Genomic DNA, 21,229 nt, shown 5'->3' on the forward strand with positions numbered 1-21,229 from the left:
TGTATACCTTGTCTTAGCCCTTTAAGAATTGTGTAAGTTTCAATGAGATCACTTCCCATTTTTCTAAACTCCAGAAAATAACAAGATAATACTTAATTAAAGATATTAAGAAGTGCCTCCAAAGCATAATGTGCCTAAATTGAAGTCTTTTTCTTCCCAGACAGGTAATAACATTTCAGTAACTGGTAAAATCTGTAGCTGGTCATGCAGAATTTGATTTCAAATCCAACAGACAAGAATGCAGCTGTCACAAAGCTCATATGACTCTTTTTTTATCATTTTAGTACTTGAAGTGACATTTATAAATCATTGGTGTTAGAAAAGTGTACAGTAAAGCTTTGAAATTGATGAGGTATTACACATTAACTGTTTGAAACTAATATAATTTATCTTTTTAATTCATTCTGCAGTCTTTGTGTCAAAGTTCAAAATCCTTCGGAATATCAGTGTCTGTGACAAAGAAGATTTAGGGGATTTCAGCAGTGAAGAAAATAGAGTACTTGATGCAGATGATGCTTTAACTGGTCAAATGGGTTGTAGCAATGCTACTGCAAGTGAAAAGAAATTTGAAGTGACAAAAGAGACAGTGCATACTGAGATTCTGCTAGATGACGATGGAGATCTGGATGTTATTCGGAGACCTGTTGACTTCCTTCATTGTAGTGAAAAAAGTTTGCGGAGAGACAAAGTCTATCCCACGATCCTGAGTAAAGGGGAGGAGTTTTCCTCTGAGGAGTATGAGGAAGATTGCAGTATTTGCAATGAAATCAGAATAGGTAAGTGTCTGTAAAAACCTTTGTGCATGCTGTGGGCATTTATAAGACAGAACAAATCATATTTTTGAATTTTCAGAATCTCCTAGCAAAATGGGTGGTGCTTCTGTTATGAAGAAATTGTGAATATCATTTAGTTGAATTTTTAATATATTCTGACTGAGTAAAATAATCACCCTGTTCACGGTCTACCATGTGGCAGGGCAGACTGTAGTTTATTCAAAAGCTGCCAGCGATCTGAAATAAAAACACTTAAGTCTGGAGAAATTCAGCAGGTCTGGCAGCATCTGTGGAGAGAGAAAAGTTAATGGTTTGAGGTTAATGTGACTTCTTTGGAATGAAACAGGGATGGAAAATGATTTTTAAAATGTTGTTGGAGAAGCAAGTGGAATAGTTTAGATTAGACTCCCTACAGTGTGGAAACAGGCCCTTCGGCCCAACAAGTCCACACCACCCCGTGAAGCATCCCACCCAGACCCATCTCTCTATCACCCACACACCCCTGAACACTACGGGCAATTTAGCGTGGCCAATCCACCTAGCCTGCACATCTTTGGACTGTGGGAGGAAACCAGAGCACTTGGAGGAAACCCACGCAGACACGGGGAGAATGTCCAAACTCCACACAGACAGTTGCCCGAGGCTGGAATTGAACCCACGTCCCTGGAGCTGTGAGGCTGCAGTGCTAACCACTGAGCCACCGTGCCGCTGAAGGTACCCACTGCAAAAGGTAAAGGCAGTACTAATGGTAATCAAGGAGAATCACAGATGAAGAATAGGTATTAACAATAAAAAATGCTCTTTTGAGAGGAAACTCATCCAAAAAGATACAGGTGTTGAGGGGCAATGAGTATGCACAATCAAAACAGAGAACAGTGTTTGTGGAGAACTCAGTGTTGTGTCCTGAAGCTTCTCAAATGCATGAGTACAAAACGAGGTGCGGGTTCCTCCAATTTTCATTGGGCCTCACTGGAGCACAGCAGCAGGCTGAGAACAGAAATGTTAGCATGAGAGCAAGATAGTAAATTGAAATGGCAAGCAACTCGAAGTTTAGAGCCTTTCTTAAAGTCCAATTGGAAATGTTCTGCAAAACATCATCAATGTAGGGCATACTGCATTTTGAGCAATTGTTACAGTAGACGAGATTGAAAGAAGTGCAGTTAAAATGCTGCTTCACCTGAAAGGAGTGTTTGAAACCTTGAACATGAGTGGGGACCACAGATCATCTCCTTCATTACACTGATCCACTCTTCTGTCACTTGAACACCTCCTTACCCTGCCATGGCACTTTCCCTTGCAATCACAAAAGGTATAACACTTGCAATTTTATGTCCTCACTCCTTTACTGCTGCAGAATTCCTTCGCATCCTTAGCAGGCAGGGAGTTTCACCTGCTACAAGCGTGTACCCTTGACCGTTGCAGACTTTGGCTGCAGTTAGTCACATTACAAATTTCTGGTGCCTGATATCACTGCTGGGCAATGTGTGGGTAGGCGGTGGAAAAGAAGGAGGGTGAATGGCTGCAAGGTTCACCTCTACCTCGTATCTAATGGTCACCTTTGTGCTGCTTGATAAACTAAAGCTAAACATCTGCAAAAATAGTTAACATATGCAATTTTACCATCAATTGGCTGTTTGGCCTTTTGTCTCTTACATGAGCTAGTACACACATTAACAATGAAAACCTGGAATAGCTTGGGAAACTTGTGCCCAGTATTGCTGTGATTCAAATGATGAAAAGTACATTTGTTTGAATACTTCTGTTAATTTCATAGTTACAGTATGCATGCCCATGTTATGGGTTGGTTTTTTTGTATATTCTTTGCAATTTCTGGCAGATTGAGTGACTCTCTAAGAATTTTCTATCAAATTCCTTCATGCTTCACTGGGTGGCCATGAAACTCAAGTAGAAAATTTAGTTTAAAGTATTACCCAGCTGCTGTTAAGGTGTAACAATGTGCCCTTTAATGCTTCAGTAATAACTTGAGCAGTTAACAGTGACATATTTGATTCAAAAGTTTATTATTGTTCAGTAAGGACATTAGAACTTTGGTTTTTAAGTATGCCATAGCCATTTAAGAACCTGCTGATATTTTGTTTTCCTGGAAGGTTTTCTTGTTGATTGCAATTTGAGGTATGACACAGCAATTTGCATTAGATATTGTGTGATGATTACTGAAACATGATAGGAACACAGGAACAGGAATAGGCCATTCAGCCCATTGAGTCTGCTCCGCGATTTGATAGATCATGGCTTATTACCTACCTCAGTGCCACTTTTCGAGGGTACTGTCATATCCCTTGATGTTATTAATCTCTAGAAATCTACTGATTACTGTCTTGAATATGCTCAGTGTTTGAGTTTCTGCAAACCTTATGGGTAAAGAATTCCAAAGATTATCCACTAAGTGAGGAAATTCCTTCTCACTTGCGTCTTAAATGACCACTCCCTTATTCCAAAACTGTGTTCCCTAGTTCTGGACACACTAGTCAAAGGCAACATCCTATGTACATTTATTCTTTCAGGCCCTGTAAGAATTTTGTAAGTTCCTACAAGATTAGACAATACTGGTCCAGTTTCTGCAATCTCTCTTCCTAAGAAAATCCTGTCGCCCCTAGGATTAGTCTGGTGAACCTCCACTGCAAACCTTCTGTGGAAAGAATACCCTTTCTTAGGAAAGGCCACCAAACATTATACTTCAGTTCCACCAAGGCCGTGCACAGTTGCAAGAATACATCTTTGTACACCAATCCCTTGCAGTGAAGCACAACAAACTGCCTTCCTTATGATTGTTGTACCTGTATGCCAGCTTTTATTAACTCATGAACAAGAACATCCAAGAAAATTCACACTTTTTTCTTCACTCATGAAACCCTCAACCACTCAAGTGTTAAGTTTCTTTGAAAAGCAAATTTCTGCTCAGACTCCCATCAAAAGACAGATAATCCCTTAATAGAGATAGTGGCAACTGCCGATGCTGGAGAATTTGAGATAACAAGGTGTAGAGCTGGATGAACACAGCAGGTCAAGCAGCATCTGAGGAGCAGGAAAGCTGATGTTCGGGGTCTGGACACTTCGTCAGAAATTTCTTCATTTCTGAAGGAGGGTCCAGACCCCAACGTCAGCTTTCCTGCTCCTCTGAGGCTCCTTGGCCTGCTGTGTCCATCCAGCTGTACACCTTGTAATCCTTTAATATACTCTTTAAACTGTCAATCAGACAGTGAACTCAGAAAGCCTTGCTTTGAGAATTGTAATTATGGAACCTCAGTCAAGCATTAATTATGTCATAATGACATGATAATAACATTTGGAAAATGTCAACAGAGAACACTTGCAATTGCACAAATGGATAGTCACGTTTCTTCTAACCTACACCGGATGGCTTGTCTATCAGAGCAGAGAAATGCAAAATCTTCACATCAAGACATTTAAGCAAACCTGACCCATTCTTAATGAGTTAGTGATTTGCACACTGTGGGTTAAAACACTCAATTCATTGCTAAGTTCAAATGTCCCTGCGGACATGTAATTCATACTCCACACTCCTTCCCCAACATTTGAAAATTTGTCACCCTCATTTCTGATGGAAATGTAGTGAGAAGTCATCAATCGAATCTTGCCCATCATTTTTAAAGGTCTGTGTCTCTTCCTGACTCAGTGAAAATCCACTCCCAGATGTTCAGATTGGACAAGAGTTCTTAGGTTTGTGTGGCTATGATAGAAAAGGGGAATTTAAAAGCTTTTCTAAATATAATATAAGAAAGAGTAGCAAAAGGAACATGTGAGACTTATTTAATGCCAGATGCAGGGGAGGCTTTATTGGATAATATGTAAAAGAAAGGTTTATTAAATTAGTAATGTGTATCTGTGTTCACAGTAGAAGAAGAGGACAAAATAGCAACACAAGGGAACCTTAAACCAAGTAAAGGGGAAGAAATTAGTGGGCTCAATATATTTAAAAATATATAATATTTGAAAAATAGTGAGACTTATACTTGACAACTCAACTATCTTCATTCTGATATATTGAAAGACACAGCTGAAAAAATTGCAGATGAGTTAGTTTGAGAGGATGTGTAATTGGAGGCAACTTTGGGACATGATTTGATTACTAATAGGAAAAATTGAGGTTGTAAACTTGGTTGCCAAGGCCAAACCTGAAGAAAACTGACCATAAGGATACATGAATCCCAACAGGCCACCAAGAGACACAACCAATTCTCACTGGTCTCAATACACACCGACAAAGAAGGGCATGAATTCGACTGGGACAACACACCCATAATAGTACAAACCAAACAGAGAGATGCCAGGGAATTCCTGGAGGCCTGGCATTCCAAAGGTAAAATCCATCAACAAAGACATTGAACTGAACTCGATATACAAACCACTCAAACATAGAACCAGAAGTGTTGCCGACCACTCCAGCAAACCGAGGCACATAAATAACAAGCGGAACAGAACACCGACGCTTCACCAGAGGCGCACTGACGTTGTTGCCTAGCAGGGAGATGAAATGTCTGCAACCAAACACACCAGCTCAGTGAACAAGTCAACAAGCTCATCCACAACCCGGGCTACAAATCATCTCAAAAACTTTAAATAATAAAAATTCTTTTGGCTCAAAATGTGGCAGCTGTAATTAATCTGCATTGGTGCTCCTCAGTTATTGTTACACTCAGGCAAATATCAGGGGTCTATCTGGCTGAAGTAGGGTTTAATTAATGGTGGGGTGGTCCCTGGGACTTGATATCACTGAAAAGAGAGATGTTAAGAAAGATAATCAATGCTAATGAAAACTTGAAAATATATTTGTCTTGATAATATGTTATTGTCTGTCATATTAACCGGCTCTGTTATCATATTGAATGATATTGACAGCAAAGTTGATGTCACCGAGTCAATTTCAGTGGGTTGTCAATGTGTTGTCGAGGCTGTGGAGATTTCCTTTAAATATTAATGTGTAGAGTAAGCTGTGGAGATGCCCATTTTAAAAAGAAATACTTCATCGTCTCTGGCTGTTATCTTCATTGAAGCACAGCTGGTGATTTAAACAACAATTTTTGATCTACTGTTCTGATTGTGAGAGAAAAGGCACTTTATAAATGTTATTGGATTTTTTAATCAGAATTTCCAACAACGATTCTTTGGGGTATACCATAGTTGTGTCCTCTTCATGTGGTGCTACTGACTCAGTACAATTGTTTCAACACAACCACAAAAATATATATTTTTTGAAACTACACACTTCAATGTTCTCCAGGTTGAATAACATCTGGTATAACTCATCTATCTCGGCACCAGGTCATGAACTTGTTCCAAGTTTTACTATGTCAACATTATTAACTTCCAACTTGAAATCTACATTTATCAAAATATTGTTTCCGCTCCCATTGCATTTCAAGGTGTAACTATCATTATCTAACTTATGGACACACACCTATGTGCTTAGTTTCCCAATGTCCACCCTACATAAACGAGTACTCATCTCAAATTTTGCTGCCTATATCTTAACTCTTCAAATCTCAATGACCTATCCACTCTGCTTGCAGACCAAAATGTGTTTCCATTTTAATAATACCTCAATTTTAACATACTTGCACCTCTTTTTCAAATCTCATGACCTTGCCCCCTTCCTATCTAGGCATCTTCCAACCCTACAAATCCTCCAGATCTGTGCACTCCTCTAATTCTAGCTTCTTGGTCATTTCTGATTGTTCTCATCCATTGCCCATGAGCTTTGACACCCTAAATGTAATCAAGGCAGAGGTGGGAAGGTGACAAGGTCCTCACCTGCTCAATTGGCTGGGAAGCTGGCCTGTGATGCTGAGTGATACCAAGAGTGTTGGTTCAATTCTTGTCCTGGCTGAGGTTACCATGAAGACCCCACCTTCTTAACTGCTCTCCTCACCTGATGCATGGCAACTCCCGGGTTAAACCACCACCAGGCATCTCTCACTAATGTGAGCACAGCCCAATGGTCCTCTGGAACTATGGCAACTTTATTTTACTTCACATGTATATACATATGTACACACAGATTGGAAATATTTGGTGTAATAGTTATTTACAATTTGAAATGGAAAGTTATGATGGACTGTGTTTTTAATATACAGTAGATAAGCACTGGAAAAGGGATTATGAGCTTCATGAACATAATAGCCGTCATATTAAAACGGAAGGTATAATTGGTACTCTGGAAACCTTATCCAATTTTCTGATGATGTGATTGGTTAATTTTGTGTTAGGAATGCCATGTGAGGTTTGTCTCAATGTGTTGTATTATTTTCTTTTTACAGAACACACCATGGATACTACTTTGGAGGATGTTGGAAAACAGGTACAGTGCTCGCATACTATAGTTTCTATGTACATGCATATTTATACATATTCTTTTAACAATCCCTTCTCATTGCACTCTTCTCATCGGTAGGTATGGCGTGGAGCCTTCCTTCTTGCTGATTATATTTTGAATAATAGTTACCTATTCAGAGACTGCACAGTGCTGGAGCTGGGAGCAGGCACAGGATTGACCAGCATTGTCATGGCAACTGTTGCTAAGACTATTTATTGCACAGGTAGGATAGAAACCTGGTTAGGTAATAGATTAACATGGATCTTTTGGTATAGACAATCAGTGATTAAATACCTTTTGAAATTGTATGATCAGTGTGTTCACATGTGGTGAGAAGCTGCAATAAATCAGCCTGTATTCTGGATAGCTCATGTGGATCAAGATGTTTTCAAATGTTGTTTTGCACTGTAATATAATTTCTAGTTAAATTATGCTATGGTTTTTGTTTTTAAATAAAGATACATTTAAACCATAATAAGACGCAAGACAGTGAACGTATATTCCAAGGGAATTAATGGGATTAAGTGGGAATAGGTGAAGAGTTAATCTTATTAAGGCAGAGAGGCAAATGGAGCAAACAGAAAATGAAGAAAAATATAAAGCATGTCAGAGCTTGAAGCTCTGCATAGCTTGCAGAAAAGCTAAAAGGCTCATGAATGGTAAGTGAAGCACAGGCACAGATGCAACAGTGAAGTAGCAGAATAGATATTGGCAAGGAAATAGTGCCTCAAAATTCTGTAAACCATAGTCAAGATTCTGGAGAACAAAACTGGCGAGTTTCTGCTAAACAACTATAAATCCTAATAAGGTTGTTACATTTACTTTAGTTAGGTAAAAATACAATAAAGAAAAAAGTGATTCTTCAGCTGTTTAGATTCCCTACAGTGTGGAAACAGGGCCTTCGGCCGAACAAGTCCACACCACCCCTTGAAGCATCCTACCCAGGCCCATTCCACTATAACCCACACAACCCTGAACACTACAGGCAATTTTGCATGGCCAATCCACCTAGCCTTCACACCTTTGGACTATCGGAGGAAACCAGAGCACCTGGAGGAAACCCACGCAGACACGGGGCAAATGTTAGATCACCAGGGTCAGATGATTTGGAATACTGCATTGCATTTTGGGACTACACTGCGGGAAGGATACATTAGCCTTGCAAATGCATCAGAATGATTCTGGTGCTTTGAGGGTTAAAGTATGAAAATAGGTGGCATAAACTTGTCCTTTGTTGCCTTGTGTTTTGAAGGTGGTCTAATTGAAGTGTTAAAGATTGTAAGAGAATTTGATCGCGTGGATACAGTTAGACCATTTCCTCTAGTGATGAAATCAAAATCAAGGTGACATAATCTTAATGTCAGAATATTACTATTCAAGAGCAAATTTAGGAAGCACTTTTTATTAAAAAGGGTAGTAGAAATGCTGAATTCTCCCAAAAGGTTACAAGTGACTCAGCAAGTTACAAAACCAAGATAGATTTTTCTTCAGGATGGGTTATTGGAATGGAACGTAAACAGGTAAGTTGAATTGAATTCATATAAATCATTGCCTAACTTAATGTGGGGCACGCTGGAACGGCTGGTTAAACTACTCCTGTTTCTAGTGCTGTTCTGAAAGGTAATAACTGGCTGTTTTTGAGTTTGAACTTAGCTGTCAGCTGGCATACCTGGTAGTGAAATTTCAGAAACCATATCAGTGTCTGATTTGTAATTTGAAGGCTAATCCAAGTAGATTTATTGTTCTCAGGGCACAGTTGATGCCTTTCACTTGACATGGCTTCATGATGCAAACTAAGGAAAAATCCACTAATGGGATTAGGATTCTTTCTGTTTACTCCATGTACTTCTGAGTAGGCATTGTCTTAGTTGAACAAGAAGCTTAAAGCCAAACAATATTCAGTATTAGACACAATACAGTGTGGAGCTGGAGGAGCACAGCAGGTCAGGCAGCATCAGAGGGACAGTAAAGTTGATGTTTTGGGTCAGTCTTCTTCAGAAATGGGGATGGGGCAAGGAACTCAGAAGTAAATAGAGGAGGAGTGGGGCTGGGCAAGGAAGGTGGGAGGGTGATAGGTGCGTGCACGTGGTGAGTGGTGAAGATTGGTCAGTGGGATGGGTGGTGCGGATAGGTGGGAGAGAAGATGGACAGGTTGTGTCAGGTCAAGGAGGTGACGATGAGAGGGAGGATTAGACATGGGATGAGGCTGGCGAGATTTGAAAACTGGTAAATTCCATGTTTCGGCCTTGGGCTGTAGGCTTCCAAGTCGGAATATTAAGTGTTGCTCCTCCAATTTGCTGGTGGTGTCATTGTGACACTGGAGGAGGCACAGGATGGAAATGTCAGTCGGGGAGTGGGCGCGGGAGCTAAAATAGTTGGTGACCGGAAGGTGTTGTCGTTTGTCACGCACAGAGCACAGATGCTCTACAAAACAGCCTCCAAGTCTGCACTTGGTCTCACCAATGTAGAGGACCATATCAAGAGCAATGGATACAGTAGACCAAGTTGGCGGATAAACAGGATGTACCCAGCTCCATTCCCTGCCACCACAGGAACAAAGAACAAAGAAAATTACAGCACAGGAACATGCCCTTCGGCCCTCTCAGCCTGCGCCGATCCAGATCCTCTATCTAAACCTGTCACCTATTTTCCAAGGATATCCCTTGCTCCCTGCCCATTCATGTATCTGTCTAGACACATCTTAAATGATGCTATTTGTTCCCGCCTCTACCACCTCCGCTGGCAACGTGTTCCAGGCACAAACCACCCTCTCCAGAAAGAACCTTCCACTCGTATCACCCTTAAACTTTTCCCCTCTCACCTTGAAATCATGACCGCTAGTAATTAAGTCCCCCACTCTGGGAAGAAGCTTCTTGCTATCCACCCTGGCTATACCTCTCATGATTTTCATGAACCTCAATCAGGTCCCCCATCAAGCTTTGTCTTTCTAATGTAAATAATCCTAATCTACTCAACCTCTCTTCATAGCTAACACCCTCCATACCAGGCAACATCCTGGTGAACCTTCTCTGCTACCTCTTCAAAGGATCTACATCCTTTTGGTAATGTCGCGACCAGAACTGGACGCAGTATTCCAGATGTGGTCAAACCAAAGTTCTGTACAACTGTGATAACAAAGTGTGGAGCTGGATGAACACAGCAGGCCAAGCAGCATCTCAGGAGCACAAAAGCTGACGTTTCGGGCCTAGACCCTTCATCAGAGAGGGGGATGGGGAGAGGGTTCTGGAATAAATAGGGAGAGAGGGAGAGGCGGACTGAAGATGGAGAGAAAAGAAGATAGGTGGATAGGAGAGTATAGGTAGGGAGGGGATAGGTCAGTCCAGGGAACACGGACAGGTCAAGGAGGTGGGATGAGGTTAGTAGGTAGGAAATGGAGGTGCGGCGTGAGATGGGAGGAAGGAATGGGTGAGAGGAAGAACAGGTTAGGGAGGCAGAGACAGGGTGGGCTGGTTTTGGGATGCAGTGGGTGGAGGGGATGAGCTGGGCTGGTTGTGTGATGCAGTGGGGGGAGGGGACGAACTGGGCTGGTTTTGGGATGCAGTGGGGGAAGGGGAGATTTTGAAGCTGGTGAAGTCCACATTGATACCATTGGGCTGCAGGGTTCCCAAGCAGAATATGAGTTGCTGTTCCTGCAACCTTCAGGTGGCATCATTGTGGCACTGCAGGAGCCCCATGATGGACATGTCATCTGAAGAATGGGAGGGGGAGTTAAAATGGTTCGCGACTGGGAGGTGCAGTTGTTTATTGCGAACAGAGCGGAGGTGTTCTGCAAAGCGATCCCCAAACCTCCGCTTGGTTTCCCCAATGTAGAGGAAGCCACACTGGGTACAATGGATACAGTATACCACCTTGGCGGATGTGCAGGTGAACCTCTGATTAATATGGAAAGTCATCTTGGGGCCTGGGATGGGGGTGAGGGAGGAGGTGTGGGGGCAAGTGTAGCACTTCCTGCGGTTGCAGGGGAAGATGCTGGGTGTGGTGGGGTTGGAGGGCGGTGTGGTGGGGTTGGAGGGCAGTGTGGAGCGAACAAGGGAGTCACGGAGAGAGTGGTCTCTCCGGAAGGCAGACAAGGGTGGGGATGGAAAAATGTCTTGGGTGGTGGGATCGGATTGTAGATGGCGGAAGTGTCGGAGGATGATGCATTGTATCCGGAGGTTGGTGGGGTGGTGTGTGAGAACGAGGGGGATCCCCTTGGGGCGGTTGTGGCGGGGGCAGGGTGTGAGGGATGTGTTGCGGGAAATACAGGAGACGCAGTCAAGGGCGTTCTCGACCACTGCGAGGGGAACGTTGCGGCCCTTGAAGAATTTGGACATCTGGGATGTGCGGGAGTGGAATGCCTCATCCTGGGAGCAGATGCGGCAGAGGCGGAGGAATTGGGAATAGGGGATGGAATTTTTACAGGAGGGTGGGTGGGAGGAGGCGTATTCTAGGTAGCTGTGGGAGTCGGTGGGCTTGAAATGGACATCAGTAACTAGCTGGTTGCCTGAGATGGAGACTGTGAGGTCCAGGAAGGTGAGGGATGTGTTGGAGATGTCCCAGGTGAACCTGAGGTTGGGGTGGAAGGTGTTGGTGAAGTGGATGAACTGTTCGAGCTCCTCTGGGGAGCAAGAGGCGGCGCCGATACAGTCATCAATGTAACGGAGGAAGAGGTGGGGTTTGGGGCCTATGTAGGTGTGGAAGAGGGACTGTTCCACATAACGTACAAAGAGGCAGGCATAGTTGGGGCCCATGCGGGTGCCCATGGTCACCCCCTTTGTCTGTAGGAAGTGGGAGGAATCGAAAGAGAAGTTGTTGAGGGTGAGGACGAGTTCGGCTAGGCGGATGAGGGTGTCGGTGGAGGGGGTCTGGTCTGGCCTGAGGGACCAGAAGAAGCGGAGGGCCTTGAGGTCATCTGCATGAGGAATACAGGTGTATAGGTCCCCTCCCCCCACTGCACCACACAACCAGCCCAGCTCATCCCCTCCACCCACTGCATCCCAAAACCAGCCCAGCCTGTCTCTGCCTCCCTAACCTGTTCTTCCTCTCACCCATCCCTTTCTCCCATCTCAAGCCGCACTTCCATTTCCTAACTACTAACCTCATCCCAACTCCTTGACCTGTCCGTCTTCCCCTCCCTACCTCCCCATCTATACTCTTCTCTCCACCTATCTTCTTTTCTCTCCATCTTCAGTCCACCTCCCCCTCTCTCCCTATTTATTCCAGAACCCTCTCCCCATCCCCCTCTCTGATGAAGGGTCTAGGCCCAACACGTCAGCTTTTGTGCTCCTGAGATGCTGCTTGGCCTGCTGTGTTCATCCAGCTCCACACCTTGTTATCTTGGATTCTCCAGCATCTGCAGTTCCCATTATCTCTTCTATACAACTGTAACATGACCTGCCAACTCTTGTACGCAATACCCCCATTTGATGAATGAAAGCGTGTCATGTGCCTTCTTGATCATTTTATCAATCTGCATTGCTACCTTCAGGGTACAATGGGCCCGAAAGCCCAGATCTCTCTGTGCATCAATTTTCCCCAGGGCTTTTCCATTTACTGTATGCTACACCTGCCCCTACACCACCCATCCCCTTTCATATCAGACAGCGGTTCACCTGTACCTCTGCCAACTTGGCCTACTATATCCGCTACTCGCAATGAGGCCCCCTCTACATTGGTTGGACCAAGTGTACGCTCAGAGACCATTTCGTAGAACATCTGCACTCTGTACATGACAAATGACATCTTCCGGTCGCCAACCGTTTTAACTCCCCCCTCCCTGGTTGATGTGTCCAACCTGGGCCTCCTCCAGTGCCACAATGACGGCACACGCAAATTGGTGAAGCAATACCTCATATTCTGCCTCGAGAGCCTACAGCCAAATGGCCGCAACATGGAATTTATCAGTCTTCAAATCTCTCCACCTCTGGCCTCACCCCATGTCCAACCTTCCCTTTCATCCCTGCCTGGCACAATCTGTCCATCTTCTCTCCCACCTATCCTCCCCATCCATCCCACTGATCAATCCCTATCACTCCCTGCCTGCACCCACCTATCACCATCCCACCTACCTTCCCCAGCCCTACCCCTCCACGCTCCATTTATTTCTGAGCTCCCTTACCCCTCCCCGTTTATGAAGAAGGGTCCCGACCCGAAACATCAGCTTTCCTGCTCCTCTGGTGCTGCCTGGCCTACTGTGTTCCTCCAGCTCCCCACTGTGTTGTCTCTGACTCCAGCATCTGCAGTTCTTGCTATCTCTCAGTATTCAATACTCAGCTAACTATTAGTTATGATAACCGACTAAGTTCCAGCCCAAACACAGTGGGGAGTCCCTAGGCCTTGATCTCATAAATTGTGACCAGGTTTCATGAACCTGAAGGAATGGGGTATGTCCATATGCAAAAAGTGCACAGTTTGCATTGGGCAAATGGAAACTTTATTGGTGTAAATTTGGACCTAAGCACAATAATGAGTACCCATGTTTGTCTGGCTTGTGTTAAGCACGCTATCACTCTTCAATTCTCATTTAAACTGCTGTATTATATGTATAAAAAGCTGCTTTTGTAGTGCTGAGTATTTGCTTTTTATATTTCTAGATGTTGGCGAAGACTTACTGAACATGTGTGAAAGAAATATCATTGTAAACAAGAATATCTATGAGGCGGCAGGTAAATTGAGGTGCTTTGAAAGAAGTGGCGTAAAGTAACTGCAATTTACTTGTTGTAATTCCAATCAATTAGGATAGTGACTGGTAAAATTGAACTATTTCCAAAGCATGGCATCCACACACCTTATTGCTAAAATACTAGGCCTAGATGTAAGACTTCACTTACTTGCGCTGTATCTGTAGCATCAGTGTGAATTGTACTGCAACAACTACAAGGCTGTAATGTAAATTGAGACTCTGATCCCAACTTAATTCTTGAGAAGAAGGAATGATGCTCCCAAAATGCAGCATTCTAATTTAACGGTTAGCTTTTGTCTTTATTCCAGAATCCAATCTAAATGAGGCTTGATACCCAAAATCATACGAGTCTTGCTCCTATCTGGTCCAGCATAGATATGGTTCCCTGTGTACAGTTTGTGTCAGGCAAATAATTGCGTTTCTATTAATTCATGTTAAATAAAACTAGTTCTGAAGTATTGTAGGTCATTAAATCATGCACAGTACATAGATAGAGATAACCAAAGTGTGGAGCTGGATGAACACAGCAAGCCAAACAGCATCTTAGGAGCACAAAAGCTGACGTTTCGAGCTTAGACATTTCATCAGAAAAGGGGGGATGGGCAGAGGGTTCTGAAATAAATAGCGAGAGAGGGGGAGGCGGATCAAAGATGGATAGAGGAGAAGGTAGGTCGAGAGGAGGCAGACAAGTTAAAGGGGTGGGGATGAAGCCTGTAGACATGAGTATAGGTGGGGAAGTAGGGAAGGGGATAGGTCAGTCGGGGAGGATGGACAGGTTAAGGGGACGGGATGAGGTTAGTAGGTAGGAAATAGAGGTGTGGCTTGGGGTGGGAAGAGGGGATAGGTGAGAGGAAGAACCAGTTAGGGAGGCGGGATGACCTGGGCTGGTTTTGGGATGCAGTAGCGGGAGGGGAGATTTTGAAGCTTATGAAATCCACATTGATACCATTGGGCTGCAGGGTTCCCAAGCAGAATACAAGTTGATGTTCCTGCAACCTTCGGGTGGCATCGTTGTAACACTGCAGGAGGCCCAGGATGGACATGTCGTCTAAGGAATGTGAGGGGGAGTTAAAATGGTTCGCGACTGGGACGTGCAGTTGTTTATTGCGAACCGAGCATAGGTGTTCTGCAAAGCGGTCCCCAAGTTTATTTAAGAACCCTCTCCACATCCCCCTTTTCTGATGAAGGGTCTCGGCCCGAAACATCAGCTTTTGTGCTCCTGAGATGGTGCTTGGCCTGCTGTGTTCATCTAGCTCCCCACTTTGTTATCTCGGATTCTTCAGCATCTGCAGTTCCCGTTATCTCTCTCCGGTATATAGATTGCAAATTTTATGTTGAAATCCAGAAAATATATTAAAAGGCTAATAAAGTTACAATGGAGATGGTAGTTTTAAATTTTTTCTCATGATGCCAGTGATCAAGTGAAAAGAGGAACAAATAAGTGATTTATCAGTACTATTAGTAATATTATGAAGGTTGAAATTAGTTACAGTAGAGAAGTATGTACAGGTTCCTTTGATTATAGGGAGATAGATTTTGAAGGGACATAAAGGATTTGAGGAAACCGGGAGTGGTAGATTGACATGCACTGCCAGATAGGATTGGTACAAAAAAAGTTCAGACACCTAATTAGAAACCTGCAAAGTGAATGTAGTACTAAGTGGCTTAATAATGATAACAAAAAATTGTCTTAAAGTAAGTACTTAAATTGCAGCTATGAATAAAGATGGGGGCGGATACAGGATCGGGATGGAAACACGAAATACTAAAATGGATCAAAAAATTGGCTGAGGAGATAAGTTTGAGCCAATTGTTTGATAAACACAAAATATTGCTGGAGAAGCTCACCAAGTCTGGAAGAATCTGCAGAGAGAAAATAGAGTTAACGTTTTGAGTCCATGATCTGTCTTCAGAGCATTAATTGTTTAATATTCGGTATTGTGTAATGGGAGAGGTACATTACTGAACTTAGGGTAAATATCATGTGTGGAGGCATGCATTGTGCAATTTCATATTGAGTTTAGGAGTTATTTGATTATGTCTAAAACTATAGTCTAATCAAACAAAGTCAATTAACATAAAATGGCTAAGGTTAGCTTGGGAAATTTGGTCAAAAGTTATTGTTGTACACAAGTGTTGTTGATAATTTAAAGATAAAATACGTAATTTTCGATAAACAACCTTGAGAAATAAAAGCTCCAGGGAAAATAAGATCCAATTGTGCTAAATGATATTATCACATTAAAAGAGGGCGTTATAGTAGTACTGTTACTAAAGAGTAATAAGCTGAGGAATGGGATCATGTTAGAAATTAGCAAAGGATAACCAAAAATGTGGTAAGAAGGAATAGAATAAGACTAATCTAGCAAAAAGCATAAATCTGATTTTAAGAGCTTTTCTAAATATGTGAAAACAAAGGGATTTTGAAAAGATTTTGTGTCCATTCCAGACGCTTTGTACTCTATCAGGAGAAACTAACTTTAGGAATAAGGAAATGGAAGAGATTTTTTTATAAATATTTGGTATCTACTTGCTGGAGAAATGTAATTTGACTGACAGCTGATAAATCTCTAGGATAAAATCCTACATCCTGTCGTTTCAAAGCAGTGGCTGTGGACCTGGTGGATTTATTGATTTTATCTTACAGCATTCCCAATATTCAAGAAGAAACCCCTGGCTTGGTACATAACACATGTAACTTTCTTATTAAAGAAAGAATAGAGAGAGGAGATAAGAAAACTACAGGTCACTTAACCTGATATCACTGGTAGCTGAAATGCTAGAATTTATCACTAGGGACATGGTAGAATAATCTAGGAAAATCGCAATCTGGATAATCAGTGACAACATTGTTTTTGTTTGAAATATTCATGTATAACTACCAGGGTGAATAAACAGGAAACCATGGGTCTAAAGTATCAGGGTTTTCGTGAGGCATTTAATAAGATGCCATATAAAAGATTATTTTGCATAGTTGAGGCTGATAATACTGGGAGAAAGATTGGCTTGGATTGAGGATTGGTAAACAGACTTAAAACAGAGTAACAGTAAATAAGTAATTTCCAGGTTGGCAGTTTTTTTTAAACTTAGAGAATCACAGCATGTCGATGGCACTGGCTAGGCCAGCATTTATTGTCCATCTCTACATGCCCAGACAGCAGTTAAGAGTCAACCACAGTGCCGTGGAGTCACGTAGGCCAGACCAGGTGAAGGTGGCAGTTTTGTTCCCAGAAGAACATTAGTGAACCAGATTATCAAGAAATAAACACAAGTGATGAAGGTTTCGTGATCGTTATTAGATTCTTAATTCCAGATTTTTATTTTATTCAGATTTCACCACCAGGTATTTGAACCTGGGTGCCAAGGCCATTAACTAGGTTTCATGGTTAATACTGTAATGGTAATACCACTAGGCTATAGTCTCACTGCAAATCAGATATTATAATTCTACAAATGTGGCATGCAGAAACTATAAAAACAGCAACAGTCCACAGAAAAACACAAAGGAGAGGGATGTAAGATTCAATTAGAAAATGCTCCTAAACGTCTAGCACCATCTGAAATAATTTCAGACCAGGCAAACAAGATCTTATGACACATAATGAGGTATATTTCAGGCAATAGCTATGAATAGAACAAAAACTGATGTTTCAGACTTAGACCTTTCCTAAGAACTAGAAAATGTTAAGATGAACAGTATTTAAAAAGAACAAGAGAATAAATGGGAAAGGAGAATACGACTGCGCTTCAGAAAAATCTGGCTGAGTCATTCACCAAGGTTAGTTTTTCACTTCTTTTGTTTTTGGCTTTAAAAGTCAAGAAATTTTGTTGAAGTCTTATAAATTGGCATAATTTTGAATTTGGCTGACTTACCTTGCCATATGATAAAGTGATTGTGCTTTATTATGCACTAGTGGGAGTAACTCTATTGTCAGAAGTATAATAGTACATTGTTTGTGTCAGATTGGATTTTGCTGTCCTTGACAACAATGCACTTTGATGTTTTCTCAATAGTTTTGGCTGTAGAAGCATTCTATTTGAAAACATGTCAGAATTCCTTAATGTGTGATTTACTACTGATGTAGGAATTTTTTTCTGTAAAAAATATGTTAAACTTTAGTGACCTGGTATTTTTCAACAACTGTCATCCTTACTGTGGCTCCAGACCCACAGCAATGAGGTTGACTCTTAGGGATGGGCAATAAATGCTGGCCTAGCTAGTGACCCCCTCATCCTGTGAATGAAAAATAAAAACTGTACAGTACTGTAAAACAAACAGAAGATCTTGAAGGAGCTCGACAAGATGCTAGAGAAAAGGGGAATCACCAGAACCTTCAAATTAAATAAATCCCAAAATATTGAGAGAGAAGTCAAATGTACAGCAAACAATTTATTTGGATCTTACTCAAACTGTAAAGAAAAGTCACTACCCTGTACCAAGACTGGAGGAGATTATGTCAGCATTTGAAAACGCAAATGTTTTCAGAAAGATTGACACCAAAAATAGCTCCAGGAATATGAAGCTTGGCCAGGGAGCTTGACAGCATTTAAAACACTATTTGGTCAGTACAAATTCTTCAATCCATCCTTTTAGTTTAAAGTGAGCCAGAACATTTTCCAGCAGAAAGTAGATGAGGCACTCCGAGATTGCAAGCGTACAAATTAGGAGCAGTAGTAGTCCATTCAATCTCTTGAACTTTCTCCACAATTTGATAAGATCATATCTGATCTGATTGTGGCCTCAGTTTCACTTTTCCTGCCTAGCCTGTATTTTGATTCCCTTTGTTAGTCAGGAGCTTATCTATCTTAAGAATATTTAATGACCTGCCTCCACCACTCTGTAAAGAAGTGAATTCCACAGACTCGCAACCTTCTAACAGAAAATACAAATAATCTGTTCAGCCCCAGAATCAATCAGTTTGCACAGATATTTTTTGCGCAAGTCAATGATGGATGCATTGGGGAGAATCATGGCTTAAATGTTGTTGATTACAGACAACAGTGATAAATTATTGCAAGCAGGTAAATTTAAGGGCATTGCATGATCCCTCCAACTGAGAGTGGAAGGCCTTTTAGAGGTCAAGAAGACCATGTGTACAAGTTGCTACTGTTCTCTGCATTTATCTTGGACTTGGCTTGCTATGAAGATCATTTTCACCATGCCACTTGATGGACAAAATCAGCCTTGTGATTCCAGGAGGTCAGCCACTGGAAGAAGGACGATTCTTACGATGACCTTCCCTGTGGTGGGCAGCATGGAAACTCTTTTCTTACGGCATGTCAGAGATCCCTTGGCATGTTCCCCTCCTTCCAACTGAGTGAGTTGAGATCATGTATTTGTGCCAAGAGTGTTTTTGGTATTTCACCGGGGATTCCATCTGCTGGTTCTTCCTTGTTGGATGGCATTTTCAATGACATGGTGACAGTAGCACCCTGTGGATGAGGTCAATGGCAATTTTGTTAAGGACTAAGTCTCAGTTGAGATTTTTAAAGTGCTTCTCCCAACTGTACTGACTGCTTCTCTGACCTTGATGAATACATTTCATTCCTATCTCTCAGTGGTCTTTAAGTGCTTGGGCCATAGATAGCCTGGACTGCACTAAAGAATTTACGGACACATGGTTGTCAGTGAGTTGCTGGATTTTTTTAAAAGCACCATTTCAGGTCAGAGGTTTTTTTGTTGGACCATAGCCTTAAGCTGTCTGTGGACCTGCTTTCCTTCACTCATCATTTAGCTTTCAGTTCAACAACACCATATGTTTGCGGTTTAGTAGCTTGTGGATCACCTGATCCTTCTTGGCAAATCCATCTGTATTTTTCCTGGTAAAGAAACCAGCAGGTGCTGTTTACAATGGATTTAAGGGCATTGTACACACTGTGTGGTTCTTGTTCATTCAACGTGTCAGGTTGACTGGAAGATACTGACTTCAGAGAGTCACTAGAGTAAATTGACATTGAATTTCCTGTAGCAGCTTCCGCTTTGGGCCAGTCTAATGGAGATAGCCGACTAGATGGAGACAGCCAATCCAGCAGTATTCAGCTCCTGTTGAGGCATGGGTATTGCGGACATTTATGCAGTCCAGTGCGTGCAAGATGACGTAGTCAAGCTGGTATCGATATCTGGTCCAAGGGTTTTGTCATGAGGTCTTGTTGTATTTTTCTTTCTGACAAAATAAATTCATTTGGAACCCATTCAGTGACTGATCAAGGCTGCAGTAGAATTCATCTTCGGCCTCATACTTTGCAGCAAGGATTGGGGCTATTGCAGTGATAATTGTGTTGTATTGCTTCTGGGCAGGATGAGCCAAAGAGTAATGAAGCATTCTGTTATCTCACTCGAGTATTTTCTGAGAATAGAAAGTGTTTTTCTTATGGCCAAACCAACTGGACAGAGCTCTTCTAGCTTGCCTTCCCAAAAGAAGATATATCTGCCTGTTCTTTGAGCCTTCGCCCTCCTGTCATGTCTCGGGCAGGACAGCAATGTCAGTATCATAGTGCCTGTGATAGCTGTGCAACATCCCGGTCTATCATTAGTGGAGTTATCTGCGTGGATCCTGATCTTCCAGATCCAGAACTTAATTTTAAGAGGGTGGAAGATGCCCATCTGTGGGTTCTTTTAATATCAGATGGTTAATGCACACTGACTACCACACAGTCCTGATGGAAGAAGGCCTTTGTCCAGTGGCAAGATGATTGAAGACCGGACCCCACTGCATGGACTGGGATTAATGCATCACCTGTCTGAACACACAATAAACCTATGACAGCTGAGGAGAACGTTGAATGCTACTGGTCTTCATTACATGAAAATTTCAACAAGTCTGTCATACTGCAACAGAGAAAAACCTTCTAGCCACTCTGCAAGAAGATGCTGCTGCAAAAGGATTGGAAGTAGCCCTGTGATATAAATTAAGACCAGATATGACCATAGAGAATGAGAGCTTTTGGAATTGAAATGTTCCCAACATTTCTCCTTGGGGGAAATGTTCGTAGTGAAGAGTGATCAGCACCTGCTTGAGATTTACAAGAAAAATCTGTGTAAAGCACTAGCGCTAGTGAAAGTTTCCCTTATGGCTTCAAAGTTACAATTTTGCTCTGAAATATGAGCAGGAAGAGTAATGGTGCTAACAGATACCTCACTTCAGTTATCAGCACAGGAAATAAATGAGATAAAAGATTTGTATATAAGAATCCATTATCTAGTGAATGTAAAGCACCAAATCTAATTTCTGACTATAGATGAGACCAGCCAAGGGTTGCATACACCCTCTGGGGAATCCAGGGATGGCTTGAGAAGATATTGCAAACTCAGCCAAAATATGGCAGTGTTTGTCTGTCAGAGTTAATGGCTGAGATTGTGTTCGGTCAATGCGAGTTTTGCTATCCAATCAGAATCAGTTGGGAGTTTCCTTCGGTTCT

The 21,229-nt window shown here is 42.2% G+C and overlaps 1 protein-coding gene across 5 annotated transcripts in view; it reads left to right on the forward strand.

The window, feature by feature from the left end:
- mettl22 (methyltransferase 22, Kin17 lysine) overlaps nucleotides 1-21,229 on the forward strand; it is a 50,017-nt gene that overhangs the window by 4,019 nt on the left and 24,769 nt on the right. For all 5 annotated transcript variants that reach the window (XM_048552312.2, XM_048552309.2, XM_048552313.2 and 2 more), the window contains 4 exons: nucleotides 411-776; nucleotides 7,073-7,113; nucleotides 7,207-7,351; nucleotides 13,722-13,793. In XM_048552312.2, coding sequence (XP_048408269.1) covers nucleotides 411-776; nucleotides 7,073-7,113; nucleotides 7,207-7,351; nucleotides 13,722-13,793 — 624 coding nt within the window. The remainder of the gene's footprint in view (nucleotides 1-410; nucleotides 777-7,072; nucleotides 7,114-7,206; nucleotides 7,352-13,721; nucleotides 13,794-21,229) is intronic.

This window comes from Stegostoma tigrinum, chromosome 23, assembly GCF_030684315.1.
Source record: "Stegostoma tigrinum isolate sSteTig4 chromosome 23, sSteTig4.hap1, whole genome shotgun sequence".
Taxonomy (NCBI): Eukaryota; Metazoa; Chordata; class Chondrichthyes; order Orectolobiformes; family Stegostomatidae; genus Stegostoma; species Stegostoma tigrinum.